The sequence below is a fragment of the Papilio xuthus genome, unplaced genomic scaffold (assembly GCF_000836235.2).
Source record: "Papilio xuthus unplaced genomic scaffold, Pxut_1.1 DF827777.1, whole genome shotgun sequence".
NCBI lineage: Eukaryota > Metazoa > Arthropoda > Insecta > Lepidoptera > Papilionidae > Papilio > Papilio xuthus.
The window spans coordinates 901675-922034 of NW_013530872.1; the positions used below are offsets into that span (position 1 = coordinate 901675).

The 20360-nt window shown below is 30.4% G+C and overlaps 1 protein-coding gene across 2 annotated transcripts; it reads right to left on the reverse strand.

Moving 5' to 3' along the window:
* Positions 1 to 318: 318 nt before the first annotated feature.
* Positions 319 to 20153, reverse strand: LOC106115981 (alkylglycerol monooxygenase). Of its 2 annotated transcripts, none has more exons than XM_013309676.1 (10): positions 20135 to 20153; positions 10930 to 11109; positions 5400 to 5527; positions 4174 to 4325; positions 3864 to 3967; positions 3555 to 3717; positions 3057 to 3208; positions 2583 to 2717; positions 1274 to 1387; positions 319 to 1037 (listed from the first exon to the last, which is right to left on the reverse strand). In XM_013309676.1, exons 2-10 carry the CDS (start codon positions 11086 to 11088, stop codon positions 774 to 776), a joined length of 1371 nt encoding a protein of 456 aa, XP_013165130.1. In that variant the 5' UTR covers positions 11089 to 11109; positions 20135 to 20153; the 3' UTR covers positions 319 to 773. The 2 variants fall into 2 exon arrangements, with proteins under 2 accessions (XP_013165130.1, XP_013165129.1); XM_013309675.1 differs by lacking the exon at positions 20135 to 20153 and adding an exon at positions 17602 to 17806.
* Between the last annotated feature and the right edge of the window lie 207 nt (positions 20154 to 20360).

Sequence of the window (20360 nt, forward strand, 5' to 3'; positions counted from 1 at the left end):
CCTGTTAAGTGTTTTTCTATAAATAAATAATGTTTGAAATTACTTACCAATTTGAGATATAAAAGCTTGAATTTAATTTGATTCTACATATCTGCTAGTAATTAAACTGAAGTAAATAAGTGTTTACAGTATTATATGTAATGTATGTTGTCATTATGTAAAAAAATAGTTAAGTTGTTAAAATTAATCAATCAATTTCATTGCTATAACAAAATTATCAGGCGCTTGATAATTTTTCATATTCTCCGTTGAAGGTCACTCTTATTTTAACTTTGGTTACTATATTGAAATGGTGTAATAATACCAACGTAATATGTAAACACAAATCTTTATTTATTTCTTTTTAAAAGAAAAATATACAAAATAAATAAAATTAATCTTACTTAAATTAGTTAAATTCGTTGGCACAATTTAACTAACCTATCTATCTACTATGAAATCATTTTTGATAAGTTTAAAAAAACATATAGATAAAGAATAAGACTCAAATACAAAACTTACTAAACGTATATCAATTTTAATTGTTTACATTTAATAAAATCAACTATTTTTCTGTTAACGACCCTTTTAAATAATAAGTAGGTATAAAATGTTTTGCTTAGTAATTAAACTGATGTAAGGCAACAAGACAACTGACTAATAATTTACTATACAAAGTTATTTAAAGGATAAGACAATTATATCAACTCTGAACTTTGAACTATCTATTTTGCTACTTATAACGTAAAGACTATTTAAGGAAAAGTTTTTGGTAAGAGCGTATAGGACTAGATTTATTCCGCCTTAATCTTCTTGATTTCTAGAAGTTTCAAAGTGTGTAAGCACCAGAACATTGCTGATATCACGTAGAAGAATTGAAGAGTTGTTCCTAAGCCAGGATTAGTTGAACTCAAACTTCTTGTGAAGAACGCCAACGCTGAACATCTGAGTGCTTCCAGAATTGGTGCATATTTTGAGTTATCGAAGACCATACCAATGATTGTTAATGAAGCGATAATATAGAATACGAAGATAAGAACAGATATTGGAGTCATGCCCTGAAACAAAATAAACGTATAAACACATTTTGTAAGTAAAGGCTATCTTAACGTTGTAAATGATTAAATTTAAACATTCAACAGAACAATATAAGTAAAAAAAAACTATCAGGAAGGTCACAATAGGTTATCTGAACTTATGTTTTTCACATAATATATAGCTTGATAATGTAAATGTTATGAAATATTTATATATATTTCTTGATTTATATTATAATAATACCGTTGTTACTAACCATATATCTGTCAGTGAGATCAAAGAAGCCGTAGAACACAACAGCGTAGTGTGCGACAAGATAGAGGTTGCACCAAAACGGTAGATGTACATCGTATTTATCTCTTGACAAGATCTGTAATGAAATAAAAAATTAATTAAAAAAGTTAAGCTAAGCGGCGAAATAATTATTAACACGATAGTCATATTAATTAATTGATTAATACTAATTAAAGTCCTTCTGTTTTGACTGTTGTTGTCTCTAATTTGTCAAAGAGAATGAAAGAGATGACAATATCTATTAATGCTATACAATAAGCAGAGTCCTAGGGTAAAATTAATTAGTTAATTAAATTTATTAATAAACTTTTAACTATTAATTATTAAAAATAATATTTTAAGTAATCGCTATTATTTTTTCTTCTTTATTAAGTCTATTTCTAATTTGTAGAGCAGTTGTCTGTTTGATTAGTTTTTGTAACATTCAATTGAATGCGACAATGCATTTTTCTAATGCAAACATTTCAACCGGTAGGGAATTAATGACTTTTTGTTAGTCCCGCGTTTCATTGTATACGACAAAGTTGTGACTTTTTAGAGACAATATTTTTAACTCGTACTAGTGAAGAAATGAGAAGAATTAAGTAGACTATATACCAAAAGTAAATAATTATAGACTTCTAGAAAATAATACTTTCAAGTTTGAATATTTTTTCTAGAATATTCCTTACTCTCAATGTCGTAAAATTGATAGAAAACATTTAAAGACCCTTGATCAGTTTATGTTGTATTTTAATATGGGCTATTTTTGTACAATTTTGTCCTCAAACGTTGGTGTCACGGTCGACTACTCCTTGTGAAGTGCTAATTAAACCGGGCGTCGGTTGTTGCATCGCCGCAACCATTACTAGAGTCAAATAAAGCGTTAAAACTCGTTCGTTTAGTCCTCTAGCTTTTTATTTGATTCGAAAATAACTGCCTGGTTTTGCAAGTTTTTATATTGTTATGCCTTATAATCTTGACTTTTAGATTGTTTTTAAATGTTGATGCTTTTACAAAGTTTTTTTTAGTCTACCTAAATAACCCGCAAAAAGAAAGGACCCTTCCTTTATAAATATCCTCTTTCTGTACATCTAAGTTTTCTATCGATTAAATGTAGGCAATGTATCTGCAAATGCAGATGTCAATGGACAACGGTCACTTCGCTATTTTGGCGAATTAAAAATAACCTAGATATTAATGAGAATAATTCGATATTTTCCTAATATAGTAAGAACTAAATACATTGCTTCTTTAACTCTTATACTTGTTTAATTTCTTGTAATACTTACTTCAACTTTGTCATCCTCCGCACCGAGACGTGGTGTACCAGGTTCCCAGCTTGGACCCCAGAATATTGCTCGGAGTTTATCACCGACAGTAGTAAAACGTTGGAATTTATCTACCACATAACCCGTGTAAAACGTCTGAAACAAACGTAAAGCAATGAATACTAAACTCTATCAAACCAAACATCAAAGGCTAGACGAAACGTAGCTACTGCAGTCAGGCGTGGTATTACAGATTTAAATCTAGAACGAATTTTGTGAGAGATACAGCTATTTATAGGATTGTGTTCTCAATATTTTTGTCATTTCATCATTTAAATTCTGCGTCAATTTTTTATGTTTTCTCTGTTTTTTAAAGATAATAAGAGGGATGGCAATATGTATGTATAAGTTTCACTCGAAACCCACAGTAAGGCTTTAAATAGGTTCACTTTCGAGATAGTATGCTAGTTTACTTAATTGTAGTTGGATAATCACCTGTAAGTATAAGGGGTTGAATGAAGGCTGGTTATAAATGAGGCCGTATACGATCTCCATCTTTTCAATCTCAGGTTTGAAAGTTCCGAAGATTCGATCCCAAATGATAAGTACGCCGCCGTAGTTTACGTCCAAGCAGTATTTGTTACTACCTGTATAACAAAAATAAGGTTGCATGAAACAGTTCTTAACAACGCCAAATACATAACAACGCCATCTAGCCACTTATTAAACAAATAAAATCCCTATGTGTGAAGTCAATGACGTTTTCATAGAAAAGTCTGGACATTATAGAATTACTTTTAAATTTTGATAGGATTTGACTGTTATCTGTATCTGACTAAACCGGCATCATATTCCAGAGTAAGCTTCGACCTTGTTTGGATTTGGATTTACATTGAATTTCTATATTTTATTAACAAAAAATACAACAGCGAAACTAATATTTATAAAATGGCAATATAATATTTGTATTGTGAAAAACAAAAAATATCTTACCGTGATGAACTCTATGATGACTAGGTGTATTGAGTATGTACTCTAGTGGCCCGAGGCTCTTGATGGCCTCCGTGTGTATCCAGAACATGTACAGGTAACTGAACTGGTGATGCATCACGAATTGCGCCGGCGGAATAGCCAGAGCCAAAGGCAGGTAGAAAATCTAAAAAAGAATTTAAAATATACTCTATGTCAAAAGTAAGTAGTACATTATTCAAACTCTCTAGAGCTATGAAATATAAAAGTCTATCTTAAATTAATTTACAGTATAATAGTTTTAACTTTAAGAATATTTTCTAAATTACTTACAAATCCACACCATCCCTGCATGACGGACTGTCGGATGCCAACTCCCATGTTGAAATCCTCAGATGTGTGGTGCACCTGATGCTGTGCCCATAGGATGTGGATCTCTGCAAATAATTCTCTATTTATAGTTGCTGCGCAAATGACACAAACAAAACATAAACTTTTTTTAGTCAAAGTAACAATAATTAGTGAAATTTTATTAATTAATAATTTGAATTTGAAATTAATAACTTATATGACGTATTAGTATTTATGCATCTGCGATATACAATAGCACACTTATATTTGTTAAAAAGAATAGTGTATTTACCATGACAAGCTCTGTGCATCCAATAGTAACAAAAGTCGACACCAATAGCGGCCGCGTACCACGTTAGTGTGTGGTCCCATGGCAACTCCACTATCCTAAAGTTAGTGTAAATCCACGTGTACAGGTATGATTCTGCACCACGCCATACTAGCCTGAAAATAAAATATTATTTAATGAATTAATCAATCAGTCAAATAATTAATCAATCAGAAAAAATATTAATCAATCAGTCAAATTAATGAATCAATTAATTAAACCTAATCTAAGTTGAGTAAATAATTAATCTCCTGACCGATAGAAAGTTCATCTAGGTTTTTTTTTAAATAATTTATTGCTTTTAAATTCTTATATAAACAAAAAGCCAATTCAAATTTTACAAAACTACATAATGCCAAATTGCAGTATGTATCGCCAATTTAAATGCATACTTGTTGATGTCAGATTCATAACTTCGTTTTTAATTATTAATGGTCATAAATGTCATCAATCCTTTTATGTTAGTAAACATGTTCATGATTTAATTATTATTAATTACATACATTAAATGCTCTTAGTAATAAATTATTTAAATACGTATCAATATTATTACTCAGTAACAATTTTAATTAAAGTTTAACGATTGTTTATGTTAAAATGGAAAAAATAAAAATGTTTTAAGCATTCATCTTTATTGCCTTTTAAGAAGTATCGTTCGTATATTTCTATTTTAAATTTTCTTTATCTGAGAAATGTTAAGGAAAACCTACATAATAATACATTAAATAAACCAAAAGGAAAAAAATCTTAAAAGGTCGTACAAGGTCTAAAGTAATAATCTTTACTTTTAAGATAAAAATGAATGAATTATTGACAGTGTGATATTTTAACATATTACATTTATCTCGATGTTACCTTACTATTTAAAATAACTTAAGATCTTTTTAGTATTAAATTTTTATTCATTAAAAGAATATTGATAAGATAATGGCGTGGAAGTGAATGACGATAATATAGTCCATAGCATATTATGTGTGTATGTATGTAGTTAGATAATATATTGGTAGAACTCCACAGGTGGCAAACATGGGCGTCACCAGATAATCTAAGGTCTTGGAGGGACAACTACAGTCTTATTCGAAGTATCCTCCCCCCTGGCGACGTCCATGTTTATGAGGTACTAAAGGCCGTAGTACGCTGGAAATCATGTGTTAGGTTATGTTAGGTTAGGCATGAGTTTTAATATTTACCTGCCACATTCTTGAAAAATGCCGTGAGAGATACTGGTGATGCCATCGTTAAGACGGATTCCTTTGTGACCCTTTAATCTTAAAACTATGTGCTCCAGGACCATGAAGATTAGGAAATACGGCCATGACTGCAACAAAGAAAACAAATGTATTTTTAAAAACACTTAAATTATAAATTATAATTTCTATGTTAGTTTTAATTTAAAAAAAAATTGTAAAACTCAATCTCATTTTTTATTCTATTCTACATAACATTTCTTATCTCTTGTAAAGTCGTGCGCTTGAATGCATTTTATTAATATTTGACACAGTTTTTTTTTGTAGATAATACTCTGGTGAACAGTTGATACAAACAAGGTCATATTTTATCTAATTATTGTACGCTTGTATGCACTTGTCATAATTAAACAAATTCGACAACGTCATTGTTTAGTAATAAAGTTATCTCTACCTAAATATCAAAAGGCTCTTTCGTCGAACATAACCAAATCCTACATCCTTGTCTATGTATAGCCCAAACTTTAATACTAGACGTTGTGCATTGTGATTTATTTATTTTCTTATAAGAGAACCAATCACATGACTAAGGGAGTCCCTTGATGTAGGTACTAGACTGACAATGGAAAAATCATTCAAAATTTAAAAAATCGTCTAAAGTGGTGGGTGAAATATTTTTTCTTCAGCAGAAAAACTTGTAAATAGATATTTGTTGTAGATTAAAACCTATTTCGTACAAATGTGTCAAAAAAGAAGTGACGTTTGTTTTAGAGTTTAAGAAAAATAAGAACATGTGTCAGAACATAAATAAAGAACCTGAAAATGTGAGAAGATAATAGTTTTATTGCCAAGATCCCTCACAATATTACTTGGTGTATATCTTTCGAGACAAATAATTAAATATACATTCTAAAATTTTTGAAAGTGAATCCTCTATATGAAGGTCTAAAGTAAAGGGATGTAAGTTTATTTGAGATTTTAGAACTCCAAGCGGACAAAGTTGCAGGGAACAGCTATTTTTTTTGCCTATTAATAATAGTTACTGCGACTTTGTGTTTATTGGTATCCTTTCGTGACATTGAACTTTGTAAGTAATAAAATTTATCAATATAAATTTTTCATTACGACTTTAAAACCGGTATATAAAAGTCGTTCTTTTAAAAACATTGTATCGAATAATAACATTTTAAATTTATTTATATTGAAATATATAATTTGCAATTCAAATTAATTATATATTTAAGAGAAGTCAGTGACGATACTTATCTGTTAAAATGTATTAAGCCAAGATCAGTATTATCTTTCTCGTACAGTCAGCCACATAATTATGTATGCATTTACTGAGCTCCAGAAACTTGAATACACCTTTTGTATCAAAAATATGTATGCACGTTTGCATCCGTATGCTTCTATCTATGAATACATGTAATTGACGAAAACATGCATACGTATTTTTTAAACCAGAGGTCTACACCACTTGTACAAATGTATACATTTTTTGCAGCTGACTGTACATGGTGACGCTTTAAATGTTTATTGCTCTTTTTATGTTTGCTTTGGCTTGAATTTTAATCTTATCTCTTTACACAAACTAGCCTTATCTTTACTAATATTACAGAGTGAAAACATAAAAAGGTGAACTAATTTTAAGGCATAAAATTAGGCTATTTTGGTTTCCATTATCTGGATTGACGGCTGCTAGATAAAGGGATAAAAATATTGACAGTGTTTGTTTTTAAGTATAATATAAGGCAAGGTTTTTTGGCTAAGTCAATAGAGAAAAGAAAGCCGCTAAGGTTAATCCACTTAGTTTTATTATTTTTATTGTTATCTTGTACTCTAGCTATTCTGGAGATACGTAACAACAAACAACCATCCATCAATCAATCTAAACTCTCGCATTTATATTAATAAGATATTGTTATGTTAATAATTAATTTATAATGTGCACCGCGTGGCAATAATATTGCTAAACCACGGTTATTTTATACCTCCCATGTGTCGCAACGGCCGGACTATCCGGTGTGCAAATGCGGTGCAATTTGATACCGCTGTCCAAGTATTAATTACATCATTTCATTTACAAATCGTTTCTATAATGTCGAAGTTACTATATAGTATAATAAAACTTTGAAATGTATGTAAGTACCAGCTGTCTGCCCGGTATTAAAAATATATATAACGTAGCCTATGTACTCTTCGAAGCTATGTGCTACATCTGTGCCAAATATGATCAAGATCTGTTGAGCCATTGCGGAGATACCTTGTAATAAATCATTAAACCATCGTAACTTTTGCATTTATACAAGTAATATTAGAACGAATTATATATTCCATATTCCACATTTCAAATATACTTATTTGATTACACTTTTAAAAAATATTACTTCTATTTTATTGTGTTCGAATGTAGAAATTAAATATAAAATGTGCAAGAATTTTTTACGCCCTTAAAAAATATTTTTCGGTCAGTTTTTTCAAGGAGAATTCCTTAGTATTTTTGTATAGTTGTTTCGTCAGTGTTTATCTACAGTAAAATAATATCGAACTGAACATATTTGTCATTAAAGAAAATAAATAATTAAGAGTCACTACACAAAGTACCCGCGATAATTTCTCTTTCTTCGACAAACAAAAAAAAACCGCATAATAAACCCTTTCATTGGAAAATAATATACGGTTTTTACAAATAGTCCCTATACTTTAAGGTCAAGTACATAAGTTGTGTAAAATTTGCTAAATCGGTTATAATTCTTTGATGATTTAAAAAAAGACACTACTAGGACTGTTGTCTAAGTTTCACAAAAAATGTGCACTGAAAAATAAAATTAAAAAAATATTTTTTATAATATTTTGCTGCATTTTTAAATTATTTTTAACATTTAAATTGTTTTACATTACGCAGCGCTACAATACTGTTAAGTTTTAAAAATTCTGTGTAGTTAGACAAAATACATTCGTTTCAAGACGATTCCATAGCGAATTTCAAAAATGTATAGAACTGACAATAACTTTCGATAAGTCATGTAATTTCTCGCGTCAATTTCATATATTTTTGAAATTCGTTATGGAATCGCTTCGAATGCACTTTGTCTAAGCAGTTCTTTTCACGAGTACAGATGTTTTAAACGTCAGAGCGGTCAACTAGTGTTGTATAATTTCTATGTTGTTTATTACAACTTGCTTGCGCAGTGAACTATCAAGCGGTTGTTGGCATCAATTACATTAATACGATTAGTGACTTAGAATAACCTTAGCTATACAATGTAACGGTCATTATACGGCTTCCGTAACTGGAACATGGACGGAGATTATAAACACATACTTTTATTGAAATACATTACACTATTTATTGATTTAGAAAGAGTGGTTTAGTCTTCGAAAAAAAATATTGGATGCAAAATATTTTAACTTATAAAAAATAAAAAATGTGTATAAATTTTTTTTTAAACGGCGCGTTGAATTTTTTAAGACGATGAAAATGACAATATGTTTTTAATTCAACAATAAAAAAAATCATGTGGTTATGTTTGTTACATTGAGACTGGCATTTCATTTCATTCTTTTTATATTATTCAATAAAAAAAATATTATAAATGCAAAAAAACTGATCTTGACGTAATAAACAGAAATAAATTACAGTCAGGAATAGTACATAGGTTACACATTTAGTTTTTTAGGGTTCCGTACCTCATAGGAAAAAACGGAACCCTTATAGGATCACTTTGTTGTCCGTCTGTCAGTCAAGACCCTTTTATAACTCCACGGGGACGAAGTCACAGGTAACAACTAGTTATTCATATCAAGTTTTCTTACTAAGGGTCAATGACCTTATGAGAATATTTCTTTACTAGTTATTTCTGTCGAAATGTTTCTATTGAAGTACACTTTAAACTAGCTGTCGCCAGTGACTCTGTCCGCGAAGAATAAAAAAAAACTTAATAAGTTGTCTATGTTTTCTTCTAGACTGTTCTATATATATGCAAAATTTAAGCGAGATCTATTCAGTCGTTCTGGAGATACCTTCAAACAAACATCCATACATACAAACATTCGCATTTATAATATTAGTAAGATGTTATTATAAGTTGTTTTAAGTAAGCGTGTCGCGTGATTCAAAATCGTTGAAAACGTGACATTCGGCAATGAACTTTAAAAAGGCTATTGCGTTCTGCAATACGTTAAGTGAATTTGACGAAACTAATTTATATTTATGTATACGTATTATAAAAGCAAGGACATATTTGTTAATCAAACATGAACTATATTTTAATAGATTTCTGACATACTTAAGTTTTTTTTTTTTTTATTTAATTTACAATAATTATTGTGACTTGCGTTATTTTGATTGCGTCAAATTTATTCAGGTTTTTTTTATCTGTGCATACTTACAACAAAAAAGTTTTTGTTATTGTCTACGGACATTTTTTGTGTGTTGATATTTAAAAAAAATATTTAAAAAATTGAATATCATGTGCATTAATTAAGCTGTTTGCTTATTTTTTTGTCATATCTTTTACGCAGCTTCGTGTATAATATAAAAAGTTCATTCGCGATTTAGGAATTATTACGGTTGGTTTCTGAGACTAAAATCTCTGTATAGAACATATATTTGATAGTACAGAGATAACAATGTTATAAACGGCCTCAGAAACCCATGGTGAGTGTTTTAAATAGAAACAAAATTACTCAAAGGTAGTTGCTTTTTGTTATAACCATATTTCGACCACAGTATCAATTAAGATCAGGTGGGATCGTTGTCAAGCGCTTGCTTATAAAATATAATATTAAAAATATAATTAAATCCAAGATTATGAAAAATATTCTTTAAATCTAACCGAAGTATCCACGAGACTGTATATAAGTAAGCCAGTTTGAATTAAGAAAAAGAAGTTAACATTGTCCAGTTCAATTTAATAATTTAAAAAAGTCTGTTACATTCAAAATTTAGTTAAAGTGAACGTTAAAAAAGTTGACGTTATTAAGCTCATTTGAATACAATTTACTAGGTCAACGGTTGAATATTTTGCTTAACCCAGGAAATATCAACATACGATAAGGTAAACAATTTTCTGTCGACACACTCGATTATAATTATCTTGAAACTTAGTAATTGTTACTATGCGATATGTAAAATTCCATAAATATGAATGGAAATTTACAGAGCGACCTTAAAAAACAATTATTAATTTCGGTATTTCAAACTTTGTTTCGAAACTGTTCGAAAAAAAACGAGCGTCAATTGTTTTTTATATACGAAACAGTTGGGAATATTGACCTATACTAATATTATGAAGAGGAAAGATTTGATAGTTTCCTTCGACACTACGGAACCGATTTTTAAAATTCTCTCACTGTTGGGAACTAATCCCCTAGTGACATAGACTATATTTACTAGCAGACTTATTAATTCCGCATGGAAACAATCACAAGCAAATGCTTTAACAACAAACTTACCGATAGTTCTCCAGGTAACAGTTTTCTCAAAAATATTCGTTAGTAAGTGGGAAGAGAATTAAATTCGTGTACATACCTGTCTAAAGAAGTTTGGCACATCTTCCTGTCTCTCAAACATTGTGTCTTTAGGAGAATGGATGTAAAACAATCTTCCAACACCCTTTAAATGACTGTTCACCATTTGCGACAAGCCATTGTCCATGGTGGCATTGGCATATGACATATCCGCAGCCATATTGACACTTTATGATGATTTCTGTAACAAGTAAAAATTTTGATATACTTAAAGTATTGTTAACACTGAAATAAAACTGAGATAAAACTATTGTTTACCCATAACTTAATCTTAACTTTCATGCCTCGTATTATAGTGTAATTAACCGTAGTCTTCTGAGACCATAATCTTCGTTTAAAAGTTATCGTTATCTCTGTTTTGTCAAAGATAATAAAAGGGATATGTTTTATACATTCTAAAGTGTTAAATTAATATTGTACTAGATTTTATTGAATGTAATTTAAGATTGATTTCAATTGATTATTATAATAGATCTAAAAGCAAGTAAATAAAATTTGAAATTCAAATAGTACAGACTATTTCAACGTAGAACAACTCATCTCTCCTAAATCTCTTCTTTTTGAATAATAAATTAGATAAACTGAACACGACTTAATAACTTTTGCTATATTCTGAATAAATTTACATTTATACATCGGTCTTGAGTTAACGGCATTCTCGACTTCATAAACTTTTATTTAACTTAAAAGTTTTATTTCATGAAATAACTACGTTGTTATATTAAATCTGAAAACGGACTTTGAATAAACAGAATATTTAATATTCGAAACAAAAGATCGTCGAAAAATAAATCGTTTTTAAATCATACTATATCTTACTTCTTACTAATATTATAAATGCGAATGTTCAGATGGATGCATGGATGGATGGATGGATGGTTGGATGGATATCTGTTTGAAGGTATCTCCAGAAATTTGGCATAGATGTAGAACATAGTCTGGAAGAACACATAGGATACTAATTAAGTTTTTTTTAATCGGCGCGATCAGAGTCGCGGGTGACAGCTATCATATAGAAGTAAAAATATTCATCAATAAGTTCAAATATTTTTTTATAACTCTTTTTAGAACTTTTTTTCATCACATGTGGAATTAAAATATAATACTACAATGAATTAACAAAAGCCTATCTTGTTTACTCTTTTCTTTATATCTTTGCAATTGTCACACGATACTAAGCGATGTTATTCAGTTGTTTTAAAAAGTTAATTTATCTATATATATAAAAGAAAGTCCTGTTAGTTACACTATTTATAACTCAAGAACTACTTTACCGATATGGCTGAAAATTGGCGAGGTAGCTTAGAGCCAGGAGACGAACATAGGATACCATTTTTTTTTCGAATTTGTGCCTTGAAGAGCTGCTTTTTATTTAACTTACTAATATTATAAATGCAAATGTTTAGATGGATGTTATGTAGATGGATGGATGGGTGGGCTACACTAATTATTTTAAGTTTTTTTATATATCCACGCGGACGGAGTCGCGGGCAACAGCTAGTTTATAATAAAAAATTGTACATGGGTTACAAAAGCGGCAAGATAAAACATCCTGGCTATCATGTTTGACCCACGTATGTTTATAAATGCGTACTATTTAATTGAGATCCGCAATTTTTTTTTCGCATGATAATATTTAATAATGTCAAATTACTCTGCTTATTACAATTATGTACGTAAGATAAATTAAAGCATACGAGATATGAAAAAACATAAACTTATGTGTGTGAGAAACGGAATTTTTTAATGATGCGATTTTACCGGACAATTAGATTTAATTCAGAGTAAATCTTATACAGTAACAAAAGTTACTAAATGACTAATGTTATAAACGTAAAGTTTAGATGGATGGATGTTTGTTAGAAGGTATCACTGGAATGGCTCAACGGATCTTGATGAAATTTGGCACGTACAGAAGATAGTCTGGAAGATGTCAGGCTACTTATAATTTTTTTTTTAACTCTGCGCGGACGGAGTCGCACAACAACCAGTAAAACATCGTTTTATAATTTCATGCTTGCATTCATTATTACTGCTTATATTATTATTATATTTAATTTAAACAATTCAACTCTGAACGATCAAGGGCGTGGGATAGTCAAGTTTACACAACTATCCCATTTACACGTACAACAATCTAAAACATGAAATATGGAATTTTCCATTGCATTCGCCTTGGGATCTGGCCTTACATTAAAACATTTTCTTTACATTTTTAATATATTCGAATATGTGACATACTTTTGTTAAGATGATAAAAACTGAAACCTTTTAACTTTATTAATATACTAGCTGTTGCCCGCGACTCCGTCCGCGTGAATATATAAAAAAAACTTAATTAGTGTAGCCTACATATGTGTTCTTTCAAACTATGTTCTTTACGTATGCCAAATTTAATCGAGATCCGTTCAGCCGTTCTAGAGATATCTTCAAACACCCATCCATCCATTCATCTTAATATTCGCATTTACAATATTAGTAAGTTAAATAAAAAGCAGCTCTTCAAGGCATAAATTCGAAAAAAAATAAAAATAAATAGTATCCTATTTCCGTCTCCTAGCTCTAAGCTATCTCCTCAACAATTTTCAGCCACATCGGTAAAGCCGTTCTTGAGTTATAAATAGTGTAACTAAAACGACTTTCTTTTATATATATAGATGTTAAACGGTACAAAACAGCCTCACATATTGAGTTTTTTTTAAATAAATCAGATTAATCTTATAATGTATGGCTTCAGGATCATCCTTTCCAATACAAACATCTCTTTCTCCCTTCTATATGGACAGGCTTTAAGACGTGGTATGTTGTGCTTATTTGATTTTCACAATTTTAGCGCTGATGGTAACTTTTTATACCGGTGGCGTGTATTCGAACTAATAAATTCAAACAAAAGCCGTCATTTCCAAACAAACGAGTATCCATTTATCGAGTTCAGTGACCCCTCCACATTCATATTTATTCTTATCACATGTAATTCCTCTCTACTTAGAAAATGCCAAATCCACACTAACAATTTGCGTATAATCATGTAGTTATAAATCTTTTTATATTGAATTTAGTACAACATGTACGCATAAGACACATAAGACATATACGCATATGCAATTGCGTATGTCTATGGACAACGGTCATTTCGCTATTTCAGCGATTTCAGGTGGCAACTCGCTCCACACCTTATGATATAAAAAAAAATTACAATCCTTTGGCGCGAATGGTGCGCTTACATTGCAAAGTCAAGTGTCAGAATGAATAGTGAGGGGACATAGACATTTTAGTAAGGCTAGTGTTGCGCCAGTACAGGAATTTCTTCTTAACACTACAAACATAATTATTAACAAACTGATCTGTGTTGACGATATCTGTATGTCTTGAGGGTTTGATGTAATTATAATATTTATAAACTGATTGTATTGTTTGACTGATATTTATTCTATGAATATTGACACATGAGTTACATATGTTGTTTTAACGTGATAAATATTAATAACTTTATTTATTATTCATCTCCCTGTGCTTATCCCACTTTACAGTTGTTGCATCTAGTTTTCGGCCTTCAGTTCGATTTGTCATTTCAGTCGTCTCTCGGTTTTATTTGTTACTAACGGTCGCCCGCGACTCCGTTCACGCGGATTTAAAAAAAATATTAGTAGCCTATGGGTTCTTCGAGACTATGTTCTATATGTATGCCAAATTTCATCAAGATCCGTTCCACTGTTCTGGAGGTACATGAAACAAACATCTATCCATCCATCTAAATATCCGCCTTTATAGTATTAGTAAAATATAAAAGAAAATTAGATGAATTGGATATGGAACAAATAGATCTTAAAAACGCTTTAATAATTTAAACACAATCAAAAAATTATTAATTACTTAACCAAGCCGCATTGAGCTTGGTTGATTGTGCCCTAGTCACTCCTAACTTGGGTTAGCCCTGAGTCTCTCGATGGGGACTGACAACGACTATTAAATACTAAAGTGAATGTAAGGAAGAGGACATGCCACGTGAAAATTTTCTACAAGTCTGTGAGTGGAAGTTAAATAGAATTTAATGAAAAGCAATAAAAGGGTTAACTTATTTAAAAAAAAAACCTAGTATATCCACAGTCTCTTGTATGTTAAATAGGTTCATATTATTACGACTCCCAAGACCTTAGTTCCTTTGAATAAAGTAAAAGTACAAAATAAGGAACTTCACCAAACACGATTTGATGACGACATTATAGTTCATTGCTATCGGAGCCGGCATTATAACTATTGATAACTTAAGCAAGAATGTATTAATGGAAGACAAGTTCATTAGCATAATAAGTGCCTTATTATCACTACACGTTTTCAAAGCTAATCTCTTATATTGACATATCTGGGGACATTTAAGATAAATAATAATTTGATTTGTAGTTTTTGTTTTGCGCACTTTGAAAGTCAACGAAACATTTTAATAGCGATTTACATTTATATTAATCTTACTAATATTATAAATGCGAATGTTTAGATGGATGGATGGATATCTCCAGAACGGGTAAACAGATCGCGATGAAATTCGGCATACATATAAAACAAATTTTAGAAAAACACATAGGCTATTATGTTTTTTTTTAAATTCAGCGCGGACGGAGCCGCGGGTTACAACTAGTATTATATATGTGCAAGTTTGGATGTATGGATAGATATTTGTTAGAATGTAACTCAAGGACGGCTGTATATATCTTGCTGAAATCTGTCACAAATGTAGAACATGGTCTGGAAGAAAACATAGGCTACTTATTATTTTTTTAATTCCGCGCGGACGGAGTCTCAGGCGACAGTGTTTTTATAATAACTCTTGAAAAAAAACGTATCCTCCGAATTAACATATGGAAATGATGTTTTGGTAAAACATTTAATGATCGATTCTTACAGAAAAGATCTGGTTGACCTTGAATTTATACATACCAGCATTAATAAGCCAATAAATCTCTTTTTTTCTTTTTGACATAGAACTTACGAATATCTAATTAGAGTCTACTCATTTATTCCATCGTTGTCGTAAAATGTCTGCAGAAATTTCCAGAAGCCCATAGATTAGAATGTAACATTTTATCAACTTTGTGGGGGTTTATCGTTTTATTTACATTACATAGAGCTAATTAAATCTCAACATATATATAATTGAAATGATAGTACGCAGCAATAAACGTCGTATTCGTTTACATAGTTGCTTTATCAGTGGAAGTCCTTAACCCAGGCATCGTTTGAATTACACATAAATAAACAAGAGAAATGTCGTGGCTTTGCGTTCTTTTGCTTTTTATTTTCGTTAAAAATACCATCTTTCTATATTTTTGATAACATTTTTTTATTTTGATGTAACGTCAAAAAAATTATCATAAAGCGAAGCAGAGTCTCAGAGTTATCTATACATATTAATAAAATTACTGTCTGCATGTATTATTAAGATAAAAAATCATATTTCGTACACGTGATGCATTTGTGTTGCTGATACGAAAAAGCGATTTTAACGGGAAGGTAGTTAATGCAAGCGGTCATGTTATAAGCTACTACGAAGTCGCGGGCGATCGCTAGGTCTATATTATAACCATAATAAGGCGGAAAAGTATTATAATGAAATAAGCTACGTATAGAAAATTAATGGTCATTGTATACTGGCATGGTCTTAAGGAAATAGGAAGTCACGGATATTCACAACGGTCTAGTGATTAACTGTTATGTCCGTTTTATTACATGTATATATATATATTGTAGATGTCCGTCCGGTTGTGAATTAAACGATATAAGTTATTTTAATAAACGTAAGAAACCCAAGAACCTTTGAGGTATATCTTTTTACAATCTTATTTGTATGCAAATATCACATCTATTGTATTGGACCGAGCCTAAAGTAATCGTGAACTGGTTATTAAATAAATAAAAATAACTTAGTAATTAGCTATTGCGTTCTTCCAGACTATGTTCTACATCTACCTCAAATTACATCCAGATCCGTTAAGGCGTTGGAGATATGTAATTTATGGATAAAAAACATCCATCAATCCAAACTGTCTTTATAATATTAGTAATACGTATGTTGATAAATTTTGACTTATTAGAACGAACAAAATATTAGTTTGCCCGTAATATACAATAATATGTTTAGTTACATTTAAAATTTAATTTACAACAAAAACATGGCATAGATACTTGTAGACTTTTTCAATACGTTTATCAAAGATAGTTATAATTTCTTAGGAATAAGATATTTGTTTTGATATTTAATTATTTATCAACAAGTTCGTTGACATTTAATCTAAATGTTTAAGGATAATTTACGTTTATTTGTTAAGGTTATATATGACATTATGGTAAAGAACACATTTAAAGTTTTTTAAACGAAGTCAAAAGCATTTTACAAATTTCTACATTCCTTTAGAATTTTGTAAGTAAGGTATTTTTGTATTTTTAAGGAATGAATGTCATTTAACATCACAATTTAATTGAAAATATTATTCATTTATTTTAACCCATAATTGACGAAATTTTTTGTAGCAAAAAAATTTTTTTTTTAGTAAATTCATATTTACGTAATTTTCTTTAAACTAGTTCAGTAGATTTTTTTAATTAGTTGTTCACACGTCACGATGGACACCATCGAATTAAGGGTTAAAGTAGAAAACATAAAAATAATACAACTTACGCAGTAATCGAAGTATTTTAAATATAGAATTCGAAAAATCTATAATCACATTATAACGTAACACATAAATTGTTCCACTGTCACGTCACAGTCTGTTAAATTAACTTTAAATAATCAAAATCGATATTAAATCGATTATTTTTATATCGATATTTTAATAAGATAGCATGCGTGCGTCCACGTTCGGAAACTCAATGCAATAAGTGGCTTCGACTGCGTGTCGTTTATAAATAGTCGACATTGTCAAGCAAGTTTGACACTTGTCTGTACGATCGGCTGTTTTAATGTTGTTTTTGTCACTAAAGCGCCACTGAATTAATTATGCGTCGAATTAAAAATGCACATTTTTTTCTACATTTGTTATATTCAATTATTATATAGCCATACTGGCTGTAACTCGCAACTCCGTTAGCGTGGGATTAAAAAAAAAACAAATTAGTAATGTGTTCTTCCAGACTATGTTCTACATTCACGCCAAATTTATTCAAGATCCATTAATCCGTTCTGGTACCTTCAAACATCCATCTATTCATCTAAACCAGTGGTTCCCAAACTTATTTTGTCCACTGCCCACTTTGAGAATAAATATTTTTTTAGTGCCCCCATATTTTAAAACCACTATAACTTCAAATTAAATTAATTAATTATTGTGACCTATATATGTATATGAACGGAGAATTCTAAACTAAACTATTTTTTTATTTACTATAACCCTCAACTTGAGACCGGCAGGGCCCACAAGGGGGCGTTATCGCCCACTTTGGGAAAGACTGATCTAAACATTCACATTTATAACATTAGTAAGATAAAATTTATTTCGCGATAGTAAAATTTTTGTTTAAGTTAATTGCTGCAAATATCTGTGCAACTTGTATCGCCACGATGAGTTCGATCTAATAATAAAGTTTCTAAAAGTAAAACTCTCCACATCTCATCCAAAGTAAACTTAACCCACATTGCAAATGAATTTAAATCGCAATCGATTTATTTTAAGACACGCTGTGAGAGCACTTCTATTTATGCAAGTGAAATACGCAATTACTGTGACCTTTAACTGCCGTAACATCTTAACTAAAAAAAAGTTTTCTTCGTTTATTTCTTTGATTGAGACATATCTTCCTTCCTTCCTTCCTGTCAGCCATGATACGCCCACTGCTGGGCATAGGCCTCCCCCAAAGATCGCCACGATGACCGGTCTTGTGCCACCTGCATCTAGGATGCTCCCGCAACCTTGACCAGGTCATCGGTCCATCTTGCAGGAGGCCTGCCCACACTGCGTCGACCTGTCCGTGGCGGCCACTCTAGGACTTTGCGGCCCCATCGATCTTTATATCTTACTAATATTAAGATAAAAAAGTCGAGATGGATGGATGGATGCTTGTACGAAGGTATCGCCAGAACGCCTCAACTAATTTTGATAAAATTTGGCATAGATGTAGAACATAGTCTGTCAGAACACATAATACTTCATCTATGTACACCCATGGCTAAGTAAATATAATAATCTTAAAATCACGCGAGAAATCACAAAAAAAGTTTATTGAAAAATTGCGAAATTTTAGGAGGAAATGTCAAGTAATACAAACAATTGAAATAACTAGTAATAGTAGTTAAAAGAATAAAAAAAAAATCATAAAAATGAGTAAGGAAAAGAAATTCTACTTCCAATCTTACTAATATTATAAATGCGAATGTCTAGATGTATGGATGGATGTTTGCATGGGCAGCAGTGGTTCCCAAACTTATTTTGTCTACTGCCCACTTTGAGAATAAATATTCTTTTAGCGCTCCCATATTTTCACATATTTAAAAACCACTATAACTTCAAATTAAATTAATTAATTATTGTGACCTATATATGTATATTAACGGAGAATTCTAAACGAAACTTTTACTATAACCCGCACTTTGGGAAGGACTGTTATATAGCATAGTCTGGATTGACACATAGGCTATTAATAATATATTGTTTTTATTCCGCGCGGACGGAGTCGCGGGAGACAGCTAGTGACACCATAAAAAAGTAAACAAGAAATTAAAACGGAATTTTGTAATTAAAAGTAAACATTTATGAGATTTTTTAAATATTTTTTTACATTTTTATTTACTACCTGTTCGTGTAACTACGACCTTGCTTATTGCTAAGTATCATTTAAGTAAGAAAGCGTTTCATTAACTTAAGTATTTGATGACATTATTTTTTTCTTAAGATGTTTACTTAAGCACAATTTATTTATTGTAATAAAAATGTCATGGCATTATAAACGTTAGGATTTATTTTTAAAATTTATTTTCTTTGATTTTTTCTTGATCCAGTCATAAACAGTGTTTTATGTAAAAGCTTCAATTTAATTATTATATTATAAAATTGCGGTATGTACGTTAGTATATACTTTTCCATTTAAAACAATCAAAAAAAATACATCAAATCTTTAAAAAGTTATACCGAAATATCAAGGGATTGACAAATAAATCGATATTTTAATTTTTAATTTAAAAGTAAAGTTTGAAACGAAAATGAGAAAATACTTACCTCAACTAAACAGAACAAGATCGCATCACTTTTAACACTAAACAATAACTACTGTTGAATAGATTGACACATTATTTATACGATAAAAATAAGGTAATAGATAAAATATCTAAGCGTAGTATCATCCTACATATAGGGTTCTGTACATATTTTATTTGTTAACTAGCTAGCTGTCGCCCGCGAATCCGTCCGCGCAGAATAAAAAAAACTTAATAAGTAACTTATG